At 40.6% G+C, this 21,015-nt stretch overlaps 1 protein-coding gene across 3 annotated transcripts in view; it reads right to left on the bottom strand.

Annotated features, from left to right (window-relative positions):
* TJP1 (tight junction protein 1) overlaps window positions 1-21,015 on the bottom strand; it is a 156,627-nt gene that overhangs the window by 37,882 nt on the left and 97,730 nt on the right. For all 3 annotated transcript variants that reach the window (XM_059481871.1, XM_059481869.1, XM_059481872.1), the window contains one exon: window positions 2,916-2,972. In XM_059481871.1, the coding sequence (XP_059337854.1) occupies window positions 2,916-2,972 (57 nt within the window). The remainder of the gene's footprint in view (window positions 1-2,915; window positions 2,973-21,015) is intronic.

Here is a 21,015-nt window from a genome sequence, read left to right as displayed (position 1 = left end):
CTCCTACTTTTAGTTTTCCATTACTTTAAAAACCAGAACTTAGTTTGCACCATATTTGGGTGGGGAAGGAAAGGAAGAAAAGAGATAATAGCAAAGACATTTATGTCAAACTTCATTTAAGTATTATCTTTCCTTCACCATAAACAAAAATGTTTTTAGAATTCTCCACTTATGGTAAGGAATACAGACATCAGGCTAAGGGCAGCAGAAACTCACTCATAACCTTATCTTGCTGCTTGCCATACTACTTTTAAAGGTAGATTTGCAAATCAAATCAGTATGGAGATGAGTACATTTCATACTTTGATGTTCTCTTCCAGAAGCCCTGAAACAATGCAGTCTCATACACAGACAGTTAAAAGGGCCTACAAGTCAGATAAAGAATTTCTAATAAAATAAATCAATGTCTTCAGAAACACTCTCAATTCAAAAATCAAATCCTAAATGCTGCTGAAAATTTAAGTGGTCACATAAGAAGCCTTCTAGTAAAAACCAGCCTACCTACTTTCCATTTTATCCTGCTGCCTATCATCATCTTGAGAGACAACTGACTATCAGAAGTGCTGAGCCTAGCTCCTAGACATGTCTGGACATAGCAAGATGCTGATCACTAGAGATTATAAAAGATACTAACATGTACCTTAAGTAAAACTGCATTAAATAAATCCTTGTATCAGAACTTCACCTGTCAGATGTTGTAGAAAAAAAAAAATCCACAAAAAAAAAAAGCTGAACTATTCTACTTTCCCACAGGAATGCAGTGTGGGACAGGCTAAAGGCAGGTACATACCAGGTGTCTGTGCTTTGGGGGAAGGACACACATCTACCACAGACTCACAGAACTTAGCTCCAAGCAGGAAAAAACCCATGTGATATACAAACTACATGGTTCCTCCTTCACGTACTTTGCAATTAAGTATATAAACCCAGAAGCCCTCTCAATAAAAGATAAACTGTAGCTACCAAATAAATTTTAGCTGAATCTGAGACTGGCTCAATCTCTTAAGAGTTACGTAGCAGTCACTCCAAGAAACTGGAAGGGTGGTAAAGAAAGGCAACAAAAAATCATGGTGAAAAATTCCAGCCTCTACTTCCCAAAAGACCTTCTAACGAGTCTTTTGACAGCAGTCTTGGAATTCACCAGTAAACCTCTTCCCAGTGTTAAGGATAACTCTAAGCACATATTTGTTAAATATTAGCGTAAGGGGTTTCGTTTTGTTATCTGGCAGATTGAAATAACTGTTTGTTTTTAACTGACTAAATTAATGCTATTGAAGTTATTAACAGTACATATCATCAGCTTTCAACACCTAATTAAGAGCTACTTAGTCAGGTAACAAAACAGTCATACCAGAAGAGTTGGCAGAATTTTGACACATAAAAGATCATAACCAAAATTATAATCAAATCATACTTTCACATCAATGCTCTAAAAGAACTTCTGACTATCCTGCAAGTGCAACCAAAACCAAGATCTCTGGATCCCACCAGTTATTTAAAATTTTGTTCAAGGTAACACCATAGTGCAGCATTTCCTTATTTCTTTGTGCATGGACTAAATGTCTCACTTCTGGTGTCACTGACATTACTGCTCCAATTGACCAGGAAAAGGTCCCCTTCAAGAGAAAATAAGCTATCACCAAGCCTTCGAGCCAACCCTGTATTACTATATACTATGGCATTTTTTGTTTGGTTTTGACTATAAAGCACTACTGATTTTATCAGCAATATGAGCAAAAAAATGAACTTTATAGAGATTACAGGGATGACTGGACAGCTTCAAGATGAAAACATAAGGGGTAATTAATTATATATCGAAATAACACTTCTTGCTCAAAAACTTGTTGACCTAAAAACTGCTGGAAGCTTAAAGAGTAGCCTAGATAAGCATCACTACACATTTCCATTTTTACTTATACTTTCCTTTCAATGTGGCCGCAGCCAGAGATGGGATACTTTGTCAGCCTTTGGGTCACACTGAGTGTAACTGTTCCCTTCACAAAAGGGCACCTGCCCAAACCGTTACATTGAATCAAAAACACTAAAGCCTTCAGTATCAACAGCTAGCAGGTCTGACAGAGAATTAACATTTTATCTGCCCAGCTGCCCTACACGCATTTTTGTCCAAGGTCCATTCATCCCACCAAAGGCACAATTTTAAAATGCCTTTATTCTATGATGAACTGAAGGCAAATGATATAACTTGCCCCCTTGAGGAAACACTTGCACATCTCTCTTTTTTTGTGATGAATACAGCACTTGGACCATGATTCCGTGGCTGCTTTAATACTAACTTGCTGCCAGAAGTGGCATCCCACCCTGCTCTGACCTTTCCTATGCAATTAATTCCTTCCTTAATCTCTTGTACAGCTTCATGATAGCTGTACCAGACCTCCATTTCATTCAGGAGTAACTCAAACAAGAGGAGTCAGTCTAAATGCAAAAGCAGTTTTGCTATTCACTGGTTCCCAGCACACATTCCTTTGTGCAGGGTACACATTCTGACCACCCAGAACCACTACTTCCAGCCACTTAAAGTGGCAAGCAAATAAGGCAGTTTTGAATACATTTATTTATATGCAACTACATTGCTTTATGTCCCTGCAAATAAAGTTTGAGAACTTTCACACACATTTACAGCACTGCCATGAACACAGATTTCTGTCTCCCTTCAGTTGGTACAGATGTAATCTAAAGCTTTGTTTCCAGCATGCTTATTCGTAGGCAGGCTTATCTCTGAAACCCAACAAACAAACAGAGCTATCACATGGAGCTTTTACAACACTTCTAAATTTAAACAAGAGAATATGACAGTTTCCTCTCCTTTTACTTCCTGACATCTGGCTTTTTCCTATTGTTTTCAAAAACTACCAGTATCCTGCGTTAGGCACACACAGGCAATTGTATGAACTCACCCTGTGAAGAGTCACCGTGTGTTGTTCCCATATAGCTGTTTCTTCCATTGTTGTGCTCTAAGGAGAAAAAAAAAACAACAAAAAACCAAAGATTAGACTTCACTTTCAATAGCTGTGTAATACCCCAGGCAGAAACTTACATTCAAAAGTAGCATTAATATTCATATAGAATAGCTACAGAAGAAGTTGGCCTGGCTCATTCATTACACATTTCCTGCCTTTATATGTCACAGCTGAACTTCCTGTGCCCCTGTGGAAGGGGGTGGGGGGAAAAGAGGTAAGACATTACAGAGCTTGAAGTTATAAAGTTCCAAGGGAAGGATTACAAGCAGCATTTGTGATATAGGCTCTCTTGGTTGCTCATTAAGATTGTAGTAGACGTAGGTAATCCATTCAGCTGTATTTATATTCTAACATTTATACTTACACTCTCCTTTTGCTTGTTTTAACTGTGTGCCAATTACCACTAATTCATGAACACCCAGCTACAGATTACAGTGCCTGTGCTACTGTATTAAGCACACAGGTCAAATTTAATGGACTGCAGTTTAGTGTAGGCTAATTATTTTGGTGAACAGTAGCACTGCAGAAATTACAAGGTCCTCTCTAAGGTAACTAGATTAAACAGTAACACTATGACAATATTGACATACCTGCATTTCTGCTTGAAAGAGCACTACTTAGTGTGCCAGGACAAGCAAACATTTGGAAAGGACAAAATAGCAAGAGGGAGGAAAACCCAGCAGAGCCCAGGGCCTGGAAACAGGCAGGAAGGCAGCAGGAAATACACAGAGAACATCCTGCTGCTGCATTTTCTACCTTTCCAGAGGGAGTGTCCAGTGTTTTGCTCCATATCCACCCCCCTCATAAGCATGCAATCCACTAATTAAAGAACAGAATCAGAACACGAACATTCCTGCAACATGGAGGTGTTGGTTTTTTTAAAATCTACTTTGATCTCCATTTGTTTCAGTTACAGTAACTCAGTCACTACAACAAAAAGTACTCCAAACTTTTAATCCAGTCCTGTATCACAAGGAACAGCAGTAGGAGTGTTTACTCTCACAAACAACACCTCTGAAAACTTTATCCAACTTCAGAACATCAGAACTTGCAACTGGGTTCAAAAAGCAAGTTCTTCTCATAATGCCAAAAAAGCTCTGCATTTTTTTTTCTGCATTTTGTGCTTCAATTTCAAGGGTCAGGATGTGCCACATTACTGCTCATTTCTCTTTCAGGGTTCATTTCTCCTGAAAGTGCTGTTGCAACTTAACTGTGACATATTTAATCCTAACAGCTGTAATTCTCCTCAAATCAGTACCAAATGTTGCTTCTTTGCATTATAAATTGATTAAACTCTACCCCAGAATTAGATTATTTCTCTCCAGCTTTTTAAATGCAGACCAAATATATACAAAACCAGCAACAATTTCCACACACAAAGCCATCTCTGAAACAAAACAGAATGTTTTGCTTGCTAAACGGTCAAGGAATACTGATTTTCTTCCTTATTTCTGATGTTCTCATTCTGTCTTAGTTTTGGCAAGAGCTTTTCAGGCTAAACATCTCATCAACAAGTGAAGACTCATCTCTGCAATTAAACTTCCACAGCAAAAAGCTCTAAGTAGCTCCTGTTCAGAAGAAGGTGCAACAGGAATCCAATAAAGGTGTAATTTACACGGCAATTGAAATAGGCAGCCTGATTTTTACCTGCAATGACCAAGAGAAGCTGACCCTGTTCATTCAGCGTGCCTGGCCTGGCAGCACCGTGCAGGTCCAGCCCTGTGGCAGCAGCACAGCCCCAGCTCCCTGGCTCAGGGCGCTGATTTCCATGATTTCCATGGCTCCGAGTCCTTGTCCCTCCCTGCTGCAGCTCGGCGCACAGGGCAAACAACACCCTGGCTCTGGAAATGGCACAAACTGATAAAACCCAGTTTAACCAGCTCAGCACTGCTCCCACTGGATCTAGGAGAACTGGCAAACCCAGAGTTGGAGCAGGGCAAGATAACAGCTAAGCCATGAGTAAGAAACAAAACAAATTCCATATGTAACATGCTTCTGAGAACTGTGAGAAGACTTACTACTTCATAAAAAACCCAGGACAAATGTCAAAAAAACCCCAAACCACCTCACAAACTCACCAGCCTTTTTAAACCTGGACAGGGCACTCACTGCTCAGTCAGACTGAGGCTGCATTTTTAAAGCCCTTCTCCTTTCTGCAGCAGCTGTCTTTCCATTTTGTTCTCCATTTCTTTGTTCACACTATTGCTATCACCTCCCCTGGATTTTACTAATACATCCATTTCAAATGCACAAGACTTGGAAACATCAAATATCCATTAGTTACACGCAAAGCAAGTAATATGTTATTTTCATTCTTTCTGCATGCCCAAACAGTCCAATCAAGAACAGTGAAAACAGTTCAAAGGCAGTCTGAGGTGAGTGCTGGCTTGGACACAAACTGCTTACTTGAGTTAGTTTCTATCTGTAAAGAACTGCATTCACTCACAAAAGACCAAGGGAAGTTTGAAGAAGACCTGTGAAGGTACTCACCCCCCTCAGCACTGACAACTGAGGCAGAAGGATGAGCCTGTGCTACCATGAGCTGAGGTCCCTGCTGCGATGTTGCTCTTAGGCCATACCCAAAGTGTTCTATTTTTCATGCTATCCACCACCACAGAATCACACAGAACCACTTTATTTTTAAGGCTGGAAGGGACCTCTGGAGATGATCCAGTCCAACCCTCCTGCCAAGGCAGGGTGACCTGGAGCAGGTGACACAGGAATGTCTCCAGAGCAGGAGACCCCACACCCTCCCTGGGCCACTCTCCAAGGAAAGAAGTTCTTCCAGGCTGAGGTGGAACTTCTTGTGTTTAATTTATAGCCATTGCTCCTCAGCCTGTCACTGGGCACCACTGAAGAGTCTGGCACCATCCTCTTGGCACCTGCCTGGGAGATTATTTATATGCATTAATGAGATTTCCCTCTGTCTTCTCCAGACTAAACAGATCCAGTTTTTCCCTCCTAAGAGATGTTCCAGACCCTTCATTAACTTTGTGGCCAATGCTAGGCCCTCTCCAGCAGCTCCTGGTCTTTTTTGTACTGAGGAGCCCAGAACTGAGCACATATATTAAGAATAAAAAGAACAGAAAGAATGATGGTATCATGACTCCAGTGATTTATTTGATGCTTTCGCTTTGTTAAAATGAAAAGTTTCCTTAAGCTCATCCTGAACACCATTTTAGAGACAATTAGTATTCCTAGCTCTGTGTATGGGAAATGGATGTGTTTGTGGGCTGGGTGTTTTATTACTATTTAAAGGACAGAGTCATACATGACATTGCAATTCATCAATATGGAAGTTATGAAACTTATCATTTACCCAAAATCTTGGAAACATCAAATCTTGTTCAACTCTTTCATCTTTGGAACTGCCCTGAGAAATAAACATTTCAAAGTAAACATCTTTTCAGAAAGCTCCCTTTGTGGGCTTGTAAGAGTCCTTCAAACAACAACAATTTTTTCTTCTCCTTCTCAACATATTTCTTTCGTTCTTCTCAAGGGCTGGTTTGGTTGTTTTTATTGGGGAGTTTTGTCCTTCTTCTCAAGGGCTGGTTTGGTTGTTTTTATTGGGGAGTTTTGTCCTTCTTCTCAAGGGCTGGTTTGGTTGTTTTTATTGGGGGGTTTTGTCCTTCTTCTCAAGGGCTGGTTTGGTTGTTTTTATTGGGGAGTTTTGTGGCGTTTTGGTGGGGTTTTGTTTGATACCATGCCTCTTCTCATCCAACTTTTACCTTTTCCCACACATCTGGGTATGTGTGCACATAGGAAAACACCAACCCAAAAAACCACTGGCTACTGAACTGGGCAGTGCAGTGATGCTGCAAATGGCATTGCTCAGTCTACCTGCACTGCAGGTGAAAAGCTGTTGCCAGCAGCAGCACTGAAGCCACCCACAGGCTTGAGAGGGCAGTTCTGGTTTACATTTGGAAAGCTTCAAAAAATAGCTGCAGAAATGAGTATTCTACCTTAAAATAATGCAAGTTCCCAAGGGCAGGTTTCCTGCAGATTAACACCTTTTAGATTTCTACACCTCAGCCCAGATTAAGGCCAGAGCTCCTGTACACTCTTGAAACCCAAGCCCGAATAGTCTCTCAATGTTTCTTTCCAGCTCTAGGGGGACTTACTGGAGGAATTATTGCTCCCATTTTAACTCAACTGCTTTTCATGGAAGTGAATTGTGCTCCAAACAACAAGATAGATTTTAAGGAATTGTTCCCTCAATGGGGATCAAATTTTGATATGTGAGGTCAAATGAGTTTTTAAACCATATTACTTCTTAGTAAAGTTTAACAGTAATTTTTGATAAATAAATATAAGTCTTAAATATCTACAGTCGTCATCCATTCCCATACATTCCTCACTAAGGTCAATGAGATTTTTACGTTTTCAGAGAAAATAATACCTAGCAATCTACCTAAACCAGATTTTCCTCTGGACTACACAAGAGGAACCTCCTGAGGGAAGCACTAAGTTGCATTTGGTGTCTCAGATTTTTCAGATCAGCACTGACAGCTGTCCTAAGGACAATAAAATGAAGGAACTGCTCCTGCTACCTCAGGGGGCTCATTGCTCCTGTTCTCCACAGAACACAGTGGGGAGAGGAAAGGTGCCTGACAACTGGGAGCTCTTTCAACCACAGCAAGCAAACCACAGGAAGGAACAGTCAGATCACAAACTCAACCACAGAAAGAACACCAGCTTTTCTTCAAGCTTGCAGTCTCATGTTGTGTACACCATACTTACAATAAAATGTTCATGCCAAAAAGCATTTATACTTATCCTGAAAAAATCATAACAGCTGTGACAGTGTTCTTATTCAAGAGACAAAAATGGGAAGGAAGAACTAGTATTGGGCTGTGTCAAAAAAGGGAAAAAATATTATATTTACTCTCTGTATACTATATAATACTATATCACACATAGTATTATCTGTAATACTATATTTAGAGTGAAAGTTCCTCTTCAGAATGACACACCAGACATACATACACCTCACCCATCTTGCTGCATTTCAATTTGGCTTCTAAAATTAATTTTCCATTATTCCTGGGGAAGTCCAGTTCAGCAGTAGGATGTTATTGAACTTCCAAGTTCTAAAGGTCAAATGCAAAATCAATACATTTTGATTGCACTTGTGGGAACAAGAATTAAAAGTGCTTATCAGAACCATCAAAATTTAAAGCTCTTATAAGAATTTCTTATGTTTGTTATATACACAGGGGGTGATATTTATCATTCACTTTAAAAAAATCAACATAATCAAAGTCAATATCCAAAACACTCAGCTTCCTGAGGAAGTATAAGAAAAGAAAACAGAATCTTCCTCAGCCAGCCCAGAACAAGGAACGAAGAGGTCATTTCCCTACACACAGCATCCTTCAGCACTCAGCTGCAGCACAGCGCTCTTTCCAACACGGACCAGGATGACTTCCCACAGATTCTCACCTTTGTCCTCGCCTAGTGAAACTACAGCCACCTTAAATTCCAACAGATTCTCTCCAATTGTCTTATCATAAAAGCCTTCAGCTGACTGGGGGCAGGGGGCCCATTTTTTAACAGTTGTTCCCCAGCAATTAGTGCAATGAGGTCAGAATCCCATTATCTGACTGATTTTATCAGCTGAAAGGAGAGCTTTGTCTTCCATAGTCTAACACATCCACAATGCACCACAGCCTCTCACAGGGAACCTCAGAGTTCCTTGAGGTATTTCAAGCACTGGCAGCCAGCTCCTGGAGTGAGCGCAGGCAGTCAGGAGAGCACTGAGGCAGGGTCACCACAGCAAACTGCTCATTGCCACAGCTGCACCCCACCCACAGCCTGCTGGCTCTGCCCCACACTCTGCCAACAGCCGGGATCTGCGGCTTTTCACTGCATCATCACCCCAAGGAGAAGGATTCTGCTTCCATCATCCCAAGGAGAAGGATTCTGCTTCCCTGAACGTTTTTCTGGGAGAAGAGATTCAAGAGATCAGGCTAAGGACTCAGGGGCTGTCCCAGAGCATCAGGCACATGGTGTTTGTCTATTTCATTATCTCTTTTACACAGCAGTGGGAAATGCAGGAGAGAACACACACTAAAGGGCTCTCTTGAGATGTGTATTAAAAAAACTCTGCAGCATCACTGAAGCTGAGAAGCCAGTGTTTAGTCCCACCTTTTGTCTGAGTGTACATCCACAGAAGTGACATCAATCATCTCTTGAAACAGAAATAATAACCTTATTCCTCTCTGAACACATGTACTAACCACTGAAAGTACAGCAGTGCTCATTGCAATTTTTTTCCATTTGGTACCTTGGGTTCCAAGCTCTAGTGAAGAGCTCCACTCCTCCCAAACATCCACCTATATTAAACAGCCCACCTCATGAAAAGCCTGCATGAGGAAAACCACACTTAAAGCTGCTCTTCAGATGACAATGCACAACCCAAGTTTAAAAAACCCAGAATTTTCAACACTGCAGGTCAGTAAAATGAACCTACTTTGATTTAGATCACTCTGGAAGCATAAAGTATCTATAATAGCATACATGCACAGTTTGAACAGTACAAGTCATCTTTACATCACAAAGAACAAGTTGAGAGGAAAAGCTAGGACTAAATATATACATACACATTTTAACTAGGTTGTTCAAGCATTCCACTCAATTCTCCCAGTGCTTCCAAACCCACAACACACTACCTTACCCAACACAATTTCCACTGCCTCCTGATCTAGAATTCCAAAGGTCAGTGGCTACCTTTTGAACATAAAGATACTGCATGTATCTAAAAACATTCCTTAATCACTGGTTTTCTTGACAAATTTTTCTACAAGAGACATTTTTGCTCCAACCTCTGGGCACTGTTGTCTCCAAGCTAAAAAAAGCAGCTCAGTGTTTAGCTCCCCACATCCATGCACTTCCCAGCTCGTTTAGCATGACTCACTTTTCCAGAATGGCCTCTCAAGTCCAAGCTCCACACATCACAGACAGGATCACAGAACCTTCTGCTTGGTGGTACTGCTGCTCAATGCAAAAAACACTAGACCTCTCTCCCAAAAAAGCTCTAATCAAGAACTGCATGCACAAATTTGGTGGGATGCTGCATTGTAGTTAAATAATTAAATACTGGATTACAGATCCAGTTAAATCTGAGTATTTATAGAAGTGTTTATGACACAGGCCTAGTAAATCACATTATCCATGAAAGGCAGAAGGCTGACAATCAGGAATAAGGCAAAACAAACCAGAGTGCAAGACCCACAGGCAGCTACATCTCAAATGATCTCAGGTCAAGTTACTTCAGATGAAGAATCCCACTCAAACACCCTGGTAACAGTATCAGCCAGCAGCCAAGCACAGCTTAGCAGCTCCTGAGGGCTAAGGCGTGGGAAAACCGTGCTGCAGTTTGGGATCCTCGGCTGTTTTGCTTCTTTCCATTTTGCTTTCCAGCTGGCAGTGAAACCACATAGGATCACAAATCCCAAAGTGCTGGCAGTAGTGTTTCACAGATCACTACTCCAGGCCAGTGCACCAGCAAAAGATAGCAAAATCACCCAGAACAGAGAGGCTAAAAAAGCAAAGTGGCAAGCCATGTTTCTCCCCTCAACAAGGGGTGCTGCCACAGAGAAGCACAGACAACCTGAAATTTGCTTTTGCTTTAAGTAGTTTCTCTGCCATACTGACCCAGGTCAGTATTATTAGGACCTAAAGATTCCTAATTTAGAGTATAAATTTTAACATGTAATTGAAAGGATTTATCCTCTCATTATTTAGCTCACATTTGATTTTTTTTGTAATATTTTAAAACCAAGATCTTCAAGGAACTCATGTAATATTTCAATGTTTAAATCTTGGGATGCAACTTTAAAAGCAATTATTTTACCACAATACAAGCAGCTTAAGCAGCAAACACTGCCCTCCTACTAGTTTCCATCCTCAAAAAAATTCCCTCCATCATACCTTAAGCAACTGTTATGTAGTCATTGTTACCTGTATCCCCACCAGTTCATCTCAACTCCAACAACAGCAACTGCTCCGGTTTGGAAGGCAGTCCTGGGAATGTCAGAGCTCAGACAACAGCCCCCCACCAAAGTAAAAGAAGTCCTGCTGAAATGCACCAGGGGAGCTCAGAAGTGCACACAGCTGGGATCCGTGGCACAGCAACTGGCACAGCTTAGAGCAGCAAACCCCAGTCACACACTGCCTGCCTGGTGGGTCTGGTTTAACACCACAGTGGGGGTTAAACAGTGGTGCAGACTGGCCAGGAAGCCATGGAGTATCATCCTTGGAGGTGCTCAGAGCTGATCTGTGCAAGATTCTGGGCAGCCCTGTAGCTGACCCTGCCCTGAGTGTGGGGCTAGACCAGATGATCTCCAGAGCTCTGTTGAGCTCTGGGTGATCTGACCTCACTGTTCTGCAATTATTCTATAAATCAGATTTGGTGAGAATTGCCTTGAGCACAGACTTGGACTGGTTGATCCCCAGAGTCCCTTCCAACATTAATTACTGTGTGATTCTATGTAAGTCGCATTTCCAGCACATTTCTGAAACCAAATTAAATCATCCTACTGCAGACACAACCTCCATCTCTGCTCTTACACACAGCTTGGCTTCAGTGCTTTATCACTCATAGAGAACATCAGCTGGAGTTATTTCAGTTTAGTTTTTCCCTTAGGGGAGGAGAAGAGCACAGTATCAGTATCAAAGAAAGCAAAATAATACTGCATTAGCTTTATGTAAGAAGCCTAAATAAATCATCTCAATCTATGGCTTATTTAAAAAGTACAAAGACAAAATGCACACAAGTAAAAGAGATGTCCACCAAGTAACCAATGTGAATGTAGACATCAGAGCAGCAATCAAAGCACTTTACCTGAAGACAGAATGCCTCTCACCTTGTTTTTAATCAAGAGAATCATAATCCACTCACCAAGCACTGCAGCATATAAATTTTAGATGATTATACTCTGAAGATCTGTCAAATAAAAGCCTCAGGACAGGTAACAGTATCCCACTAAGCCAGAGCTGGGCTGATTTTCCAAGATCAGAGCTCACAAGTATGAATAAATGTTTAAGAGGCTTGCATTACAATTCCAGTTACAGGTGCACAACAACAGCCTTGACATCTTCCATTGTGCCAATAAAAGAGGAGCCTACAGAAGTTAATTTCTCTTTAGAATTTTGAGGGAGGGGAGAGTATTGCTTGTTTTGTTTTTTTCTTTTTACAGTCAACATAGCCACAGCAAAACTATACATTCTCTAGTTAATTTCCCAATTCTCCTAGAAGTAACAGTTGAAATGCAGGTGTTCTGAACGTGTGCACACACATGACATTTTGCCCCATGGAAGCAGCTGACAACTATTGCTGTAGTAACAGGATTAGTGGGGTGGCAGTGTGTTTCCCTGGTATTTTACCCTTTGAATCTCAGTATGAAGAAATATGTCACTGGGCAGTAAAACTTTCACCCCTGCCCTGCTGGTGGGTACAGAATTTCTTCCTGTGAATCTCAAGCAACCATTCTTAGTAAGAAACTTCAGGAAAAGTGTCCTTCCCTACCCTGAACAACCACACACCCAGATGGCATCTTCCCACCCTCAACTTGGGTAGCTGTCAGTTAAGAACATTCAATTTTAGCAGTCACATGGCTACTAGAGCATCACCAGAACACAGTACAACTCTGAGCTCACTTAACTTCACACATCCAAAGAAAGCAAGTCTCAAATCAAGGATACAGAAAGACAGAAGTTCAAAAAGGAAGAGAGGGTAAATAATGCTAAGTCTTCCAGATCCTTGAAAAAGAGTAAATTCTTGTGTTAGAAGTTGTTGGTGCCTTTGCAGTAAGGACACAATGGTAACAAATAGTTTGGTTTAGAAAGCACAATACAGGGAACACAGCAGGGTTCTGTTTTACTTTCAAATGCAGTGCTTGTGCATTGAGAGGGGAAGAGAAACAAGTCCAGGAAGTCACTGGGAGAGAGGAGAATGAGAACTAGAGCAGCCATACCCCCCTGGAATGGCTTGGACTGGGAGGACAAGGTAACAAACACCACCACAGCATTCAAAAGGCTGATTCAGCTATCAGCAAGCTAAACCTTCTTATCAGGCAAGTGTGGAAAGCAGAAAACACCTCATTTTTCCTCAGCAAAAAGGACTATCCCCCTTCTATTAACATCTAGCTGCCATATTACTTCACCATGAAATGGATTTTCCTATTTTTTGGAGACACCTACCTTGAAGAAGTATCTGTTTAAGCAGACAATCTATTACACTTTGAGAGACAGTTGTGAAGTGTCAGTCTCTCCTTGCTTATATGCACATCAGTCTGTTCCAGGATTTTCCTGACGAAAAACTCTTTCTAAAGCCAACACATCAATGATTAGTAGGTGTTACAGAAAAAAAAAAACAGCATGCTACAATTGTCCCTGCATTCAATCTCAAAACTGAGTAACAGAGCTCTGACAGAACTCAAAACCAGGTAATAAGTTGAAAGTGTAGAAAGAAAAAAACACTAAGATGGATTAGTCAGTAAAACCAGTATTTAAATTCTGAACATATAGTGCAGAACAAGAGATGGGGGAAAAATTCCTTTGCTTTTTTAAGCTAAGTTGTTCCATTGCATTCAGCAGCCCACAGACCTGCAGATGAGCTCACACCTCCCAAGGAGCATCTTCCTACAGCTCAATGAACAACTTGATTGATTTTTATCAGCCCTTTATATCCTTCTTGTTTAGTGCCTATGTAATAGAAATTGAACTTCTCCATCGCTGCTATGAAAAATCAAAGTGATTGGGAAGGTTCAGCTTCCACAGAGTGGTGCATTTCTCAGAATGGGGTCTGAGAAAAAGCAATTCATTGTGTGGAGCAAGTGAGGAGGTATCCTACAACATAACCAAGGCAAGGCACAGCAGGCAGGGCATGTGGAGCAAGCCTGGGTCAGACCCAGTACCCCAGAGAACATCAGTGTCTCCTCAGAACAGCACCTTGAGGCCACACCAAGGGTTAAGGAGCAGCCACAGCCTGAAGCTTAATGCTCCATTCACTCTCAGCAAGGAGAATCTCCTTTATTCACAAAGCTACTCTGAACTGAAACCAGGAATCAGCCTGGCACTGAGGATGGCTTTCCTGGGATGGGAAAGCACCAGCCAAGAAGAGAAGGTAGCACAGGAAAACCTGCTCAGGTGGGTTACTCATTGACTATGAATGCAGAAACACTGCCCATACAACAACACAGCTGCAGACACTGATAAATCCTCTCTGCTGCTTTCATGGGTAACAATTACTTATTCACAGCCAGAGTGGGATTTTTTTCTCTTAATTCTGGCTATGCTATTAGATATTTGCAAAATATGGCATTTCAGATATGGTTTCATTTCAGAGGACAAAAGAAACCTCATTTTTACCAAAGACTTACAAGCAGGTTTTATAGAAAACACATCTTTTTCTAACTTCCAATTTATTAATATTTTCCTTTTTTTTTAAAGTGATCTATTCCCTGCTCTTGAGGAGCCAAGGCCATTAACAAGCACAAGACAATATAACAGCAGCTCCAGAAGAATCAGCAAGCAGGAAGAGCCAGTAAGACACGTCCATGCTTTTTCCCCTTTCCTTAAAAGGACACACAGCAGCAACAGGGGTGACCCTGCCACCCAAAACATCTTTTTATTTCAATCATAACTTCTCATCTTCTCAAAGAGCAGCAATGAAACCAGCTCCATTGGGGAGCCAAGACTGGACAAGAGGCACTAAAAGCAGCCCTGAGACACTGCCCAGCACCAGCAGCTGCCCTGCTCCCAGTTCTCCTCTCTCATTTCCTACTGGCAGCAGTCCCACCACTGCCTTTCACTATACCAGTGGTTCACAACCAGACCTCTTCAGAAAAGCTGGATACAAAGCTGGACACACTATATACTAACTTAGGAAAGCACTTTTTTAAAACATCATGTTCTTGTTTTTGGGGGGTTGGATTTTCTCTTTTATAGACTGCATCCCTACCCTACTCCAAATAGCTGAATTCCTATGAACCCCAAGCTGCAGAATTACCCCAGACATTTCTGACTCTGAGTCAGGAGTCAACTCAGTCTCCTTCCCTCCTCTCACTGAGAGGGCAGAAGAGGCATTGGCTACAGTCACTGGGAAAAAATGACAGAGTAATTACTGTACAGGAGACTTCCCACTGACCTCTGCAGGTATTCACATCTACATAACCACCACATCAGTTCCCATCCCACCCTACAGACACCCAGCTAGGACCTCTTTATTTCCTGTTTGCACATCAAAGTAGAGGAATGAAACAAGGGAATTCACTAACATGCTCAAGAGCAATAATTGTTGACCAGATTAGAACTTCCTAGCAGCAAGCTGCCTTATGCATACCATGCAAAACAGCACACTGCAAAAGCAGTTCCTCTCATGAAAATCCATTTGGCAGACTTAAAATTATTTCCACCACTGTAGATGAACTAACACTGAATTTTACATAAAACCCAGTATACAAATCCAGAAAGCTTAAATTACAATCTTTGAGATCAAATAGCTCCAAGGCCTGCCTTTTCAGTTCCAACTTGACCTTCCACTTCCCAAATTCAGTTTTAAGGTGACAAAAAGCCCAAATAGACCTAAAAACACAGTCCCTTCAAAGGGGGAAAAAGAGCCACACCCAGAGAGCCAAAGGTTAACTGTAAAAATGGTCACAAAGCTACTTTTGTATTTACATCAACAATTAAAAAGACACTCATTTCAGTGGAACAAACTGCCTCACCAACAGCTTTAACCATATGACACTAAATTCTATTCCCACAAGTTCATGTGTATCAATGATACAAGATTATATTCTTGACCAAAACTGCATCATGTCCATTCATCACCACTCTGGAATGCACATTCCCAAGTATGCAAGAAAACTGTGAGGGCAGAAATGACCAAAGCGATTTAGAAAATATGCACTGGCCTTCTACAGAATTGCATCTTCTAGCTACCTCAAACTGTGTTTAAAAATGAAGCTGGCAAACCCAAAGCCCTTAAACAAGAGCAAATCCCTCTTTTTTAAAGTTATTCTCATTATTTTTCACATGAAAAACCTCAAGAAGGAAAATCTGCAGAACTATAACCTGACATTGCAGTTTGCAACCTGAAAACAAACTCAAGTTTACACAGCCTTTACCTCACCCCTGGATTGCCCCAGCACTCCTTGTGCTACAGAAAGCAGCTCTACTGAACTTCAACATTCTGAATGCAATAAATTCTAAGAAAATATCAAAAAGGTTACAGACCAGGGGAAATAACAGTGTAAATGTTTAAGTCTTGCCCCATCTGTTACCTAAAGTTTCACATTCTAGAGCAAGTTAAGACTTTAATTGACAAAAGAGAACAAATTCACCTCAAGAGTGAAAAAGTTCAAAAAGAAGGAAAAAGGGTAACAGAAATCCCACTGTATTTTACTCTCTGTGAATATCTGTTCACATTGCTGGGCATTAACTCCAAGCTGTTGCACAAAAAAAAACAAAAAAACAAGGAAATCTGAAATCAATGGCAGAAGGGCTTCCACACTCTTGCCTGATGTGAGTCAGCACCTTGACTCTTGAGGGAAGGTGCACATGAAACAATGTCATTTAATTTCACTGCTAAACAAAATTCTTTCAAGAGCAGAACTTCACTTGTACCACACTCTTGCCCTTGGATGTTACCACCAGCACCCCAACCATCAGGTGTACATTGGCATCTGCAAGTAAATGGTGCAAAAGGCCAATTTTGTGACAACACGGGCCTCAGATAAATCAGCAACATATTTTCAGGATTGCTTCATGACTTTTTTGAGGAACTAAGTCATTACAAGGCAATACAGGAAAAAACTGAAGTACTTAAAAGCTCTTTTCCTATTCCACCTCTGCTCTACATCTTGCAACTGCATTGAACTAAGGATTTTAGCTGCCCAGTCCCGACAAATTGAACACACCAAGGTTCCAGGAGCAGGTACAAATATCAGTTTGCATGCTTTTATCAGCCTGGCGACATTTGACAGCGCATTGTCAGCTTGGGAGTCAGTGCGGTTTCCCCTGAGACGATCAAAGACCACACGTGCTTTACCATAACAATGGCGCAGATTATTGACGCACACACTCAGCAGACCTAAGGATGAGAGCAGGGGCAGTGACACTTCACAGAAGGGAAAAGTTCTGCTCCTCTCTCCAAACTGGAGGGAAAGGGTAGCGTTGGTAAAGCATTAGGTATAGAACAGATTAAAATCATTATTTCAAATAACCTATAGCCCCACATAGCTACATAGAACACATGATTGCATTTGTACAATTAAATACAAACATCAGTGCTACTTTGAAATAATTTTCAAAAGCAGTATTTTAGGCTTTCTTTATTTTTAGGATACAATACAAGCATCTTTTCAGTTTGGTTTATCTTTTGCTACTGCTATTAGAGATGGATACACACTTTTTACACAATGAATTCTGAGCTTCTCATGTAAGCAAGTGATAAGCACCAAAACACAGAATTTTAGTATCTGAAGCTTACACATGGAACTCAGCCTAAACAAGGCTAATAGAATGGAAAACTTAAATTGCAAAACATTTTCACTTTTTAAGGGATTCACTTTACATTTGTTCCACAATACATTTCCCTACCACCAAAAAAAATCAGTCTCCTCCAGGGTAAGTTAGAGAGAACACTTAGCCTAAACCATTTACACCAGTCCACAAAAAATATCATGCCACACCACCAAAAGTTATGCTCTTATTTAAATGCATGTCTGTTACTTTTATAGACTTGTTTCCAATATTGAGAAGACAAAGAAAAAAAGCTGCACACTGTACAAGCACTCACCAACAAAATAAAAAATTGAGGCATCAGAGAAAGCTACAAATAAACCCCAGTAAATACTGGCAGAAGTTGGACAGCCATCATGTATGTCTGACAGTGAAAATCCAGACACACCAGCACTGTAAGAGATACCAAAAGCTTTCTGTTGGCAGGTTGAATAGAAGGAGAATGTCATGGCATTTTCAGAATTGCCTTTAAACTGCTGGTGGCCTCCCTGTCTGTACAGGGCTGAAGAACTACCTTCACTCTCAGCCCTAAGTACCTGATACAGAGACACATCACAAATTATTTTCTATAGCAGTTTGGTACCTTTTAGAAATGGAAACTGAAAAATGAATTATGTTCTGATTCTGCACAGATAAGACACACCAAGAGAAGAATTCCCAACTAATCACTACACCAAGATGTGTCCACAATGTAATAGTGGATGCCATGGCTTCAATTCAACTTTGAAATAAATCAACCATGCAGTAACTCAAGCAGAGGCAGACCTGTGAGAAGCTGCTCTCTCCCTCAGTCATCATCATTTCATCAAGATTAATCCCTGATTGCAAGCCAAGCTATGGAGAAGATGAGAAGCACGTAGAGTATTCCAGAAGAGGAACTCTGAACACAACGACTAAAAATAAAAGTCTATACATAATTACTGAGAGATGCTACCCATCAAATCCACCTCTTAGCAAGTATTTCCCATCTGTGCTTAATGGGCAGATGTCTTTTTCATTCACTCAGCACATTTTTTGAAATGGAAAACTATGAATGACATTCTAGCTGTTTATCCAACCAGCTGGAGAAGGAACTGGGTAAGCACTTGGTTAACAGCTGAAAAGCCTGAATAATTGTGGTGAATTACCTGTTTATGCCAGATTAGAGCTTCAGTTCATTCAGCTATTGCCCCAAAAATCTACCAAGTCACTGTCACCGAGAATGAGTTATTGGGGAAAAGAGCAACTGGGTTATCTACAAACCTGCAAATTCAGCAAGGAATAGTTTTTTCAAAGAAGCATTCCCCTAAATGGGTAAAAACCAGAGAAGTTCAGCTTCAGGACACCAGACAAATCTGCTTGATGAGTCAGTTCAATGGAAAAACCTATCAGGAGACCACAGATTGCAGAGAAACCATTCAACCCAGAGTATTCTTTGGAAAAAAATCCTAAGGACTCAATATGTGAGGATAACATCAGTGAAAAACTTCATCAGAAAGGTGAGATGTGAAAGGTTAGTTCCAGCCAAGACAGCTTAGTACAATTTTATCATTAAAGTGAAAACTGAACAGCAAAACAAAACCTGCTGCCAGAATGCTTTCAAAGTTTGACTGATAATAGTCACATCTTCAGCCATGCAACTTCTAATGATATGCACAAAAAAATTAAGTGCAGTGAACATATCTAAATCTGTACCTCTTGTATCAATGTATTGATTTAGTTGTATCTTTTCCATTCATTTTTGTAGGTTCACCTTCAGAAGTCACCTCTGCAACGTAATCCTCTCAAAGACACTGAAATGTTATCTACATGTGTAAGTTATGCACCCTCACTGTGCCATTTAAATTGATCTAGATTCACACATGTTGAACTGAGCTGTGGAAAATGTTTTCTTCTATGAAAGGTGCAACCATTAAGTACATATGAAAATATATACAAAACCCAAATATTTCTGTGCTACCAATTACCACAAGAAGAACAGAGTTCATATCAAAAAAAAAGAAAACACTCACTATGTAACTACACTGTTCAGTTAGTTTCCTGCTCTAAAATCATTACTCATTCTATTCTCTTCACAGCACTGTTGTAGCAGGAAAAATACCTTGCATTCTTTTACAACTTGAAATTTATGTTTTAGTGCATTGTCACTGTATAGTACGTGGTCAAAGAGCAAAGGTAACTGTAAGTAAACCAGTCCTTGTATACACAGCTCTACTGCTTCAGGAGATTTTAGGCACAGGTTGTGCATATTTTTGCAGTGACTGGAATTGCAGTAAACAGGTGAATTCCTGATGTCACACTCCCTCCTAACAAGGGGACAATGATTCCATGCTGTACAACAGAAGTTCAGGATTATATCAAATGCCACATATTTTGATGATACATACAGCATCAATCAGATGTTACCTCTTTATTTCCCACCTCTCAGCAGAATAGAACAGAGATGCTTAGCTTTTGATCCAAATGCACTGAACTCTAACGGGCTTAGAACCTGAGACAGAGACAACCAACAGAATATATTAAATATACACATATTCCCTGGGAACAAAGATTAAATTGTGAATTGCTAAACTTGCCTTCATAGCTAATAGGCTACTGTGCTTATTATGTAGAGTCTTGATTTCGGAGTCTACCTACCCCAAACACCCAGCACCTTATTTTCAAACAGAATATGGATTCTCTGTGTTTTGTGGAAGAAATAAAAATCACTTTATCCTTCTAAGTCTCACCTGACTACTGGAATTAAAGACTTTATTCTTTTGTACTTACTTCTCCTCTTCCCATGATCTCTGCAATTCAGGCACTAGCTGATACAACAAGTATTAATAAAACTAAATAAAAGTAAAAGACAGTAAACAAAAAAATCAAGTCAGCTTAATCTCTGTTCCTGTGTCTTCATACCAAAGAAGCTGCTAGCATAATCAGCATGTGTGATGCCCATTAAGCATCAGTCACTAAAAGGAAACATTTGCCAAATTGTTAATTCTTCAGAGCAATTCAAGAAAAGACATTCGAGCTCAAACTATAGGATAGATGCTCCACTGCAGTAAACGACTTTGCACTGTACTCAAAGGACCATTGTTGTTTAATCCCTGCTCTGCCCAGTCACACACACTTTCTTCTCCCTAATCCACCCACTCTTTAAAGCCACCGAGTGAACTTTTCAAGGCTGCTTGTTTGCAGCAGCTCTGAATAAACCACACAAACCGCATCTCTCACACACGTGACTAGTTTTGAAGTGAAAATTAACACAAATACAATTTAAATGGAGACAAGTCAACACTTGGGCCCAGATAACCGTGTGTGTAGTCAGCAGGGAAGAAGTGTTGTTATAGAAAATGGGGGCGAAAAGCATGGAATGAGAGCTGGCTTTGTTCACAGGCAGTAGCCTAAGTGCCTATCAGTCAGCAAAAGCATTTTTAAAACAGCTGCATCAAAGCTTTCTGCAAGTTAGTCAGCATGTGACAGGCCAGCACATTACAACAGTGCCACAGCAATCTCTGCATAATAGGAGTGCTCTGAGTGACCT

The sequence above is a fragment of the Ammospiza nelsoni genome, chromosome 14 (genome assembly GCF_027579445.1).
Source record: "Ammospiza nelsoni isolate bAmmNel1 chromosome 14, bAmmNel1.pri, whole genome shotgun sequence".
In the NCBI taxonomy this organism is placed as follows: domain Eukaryota; kingdom Metazoa; phylum Chordata; class Aves; order Passeriformes; family Passerellidae; genus Ammospiza; species Ammospiza nelsoni.
Note: the sequence above shows the minus strand (reverse complement) of the source record. Positions and strands in the feature narration are given on the sequence as shown.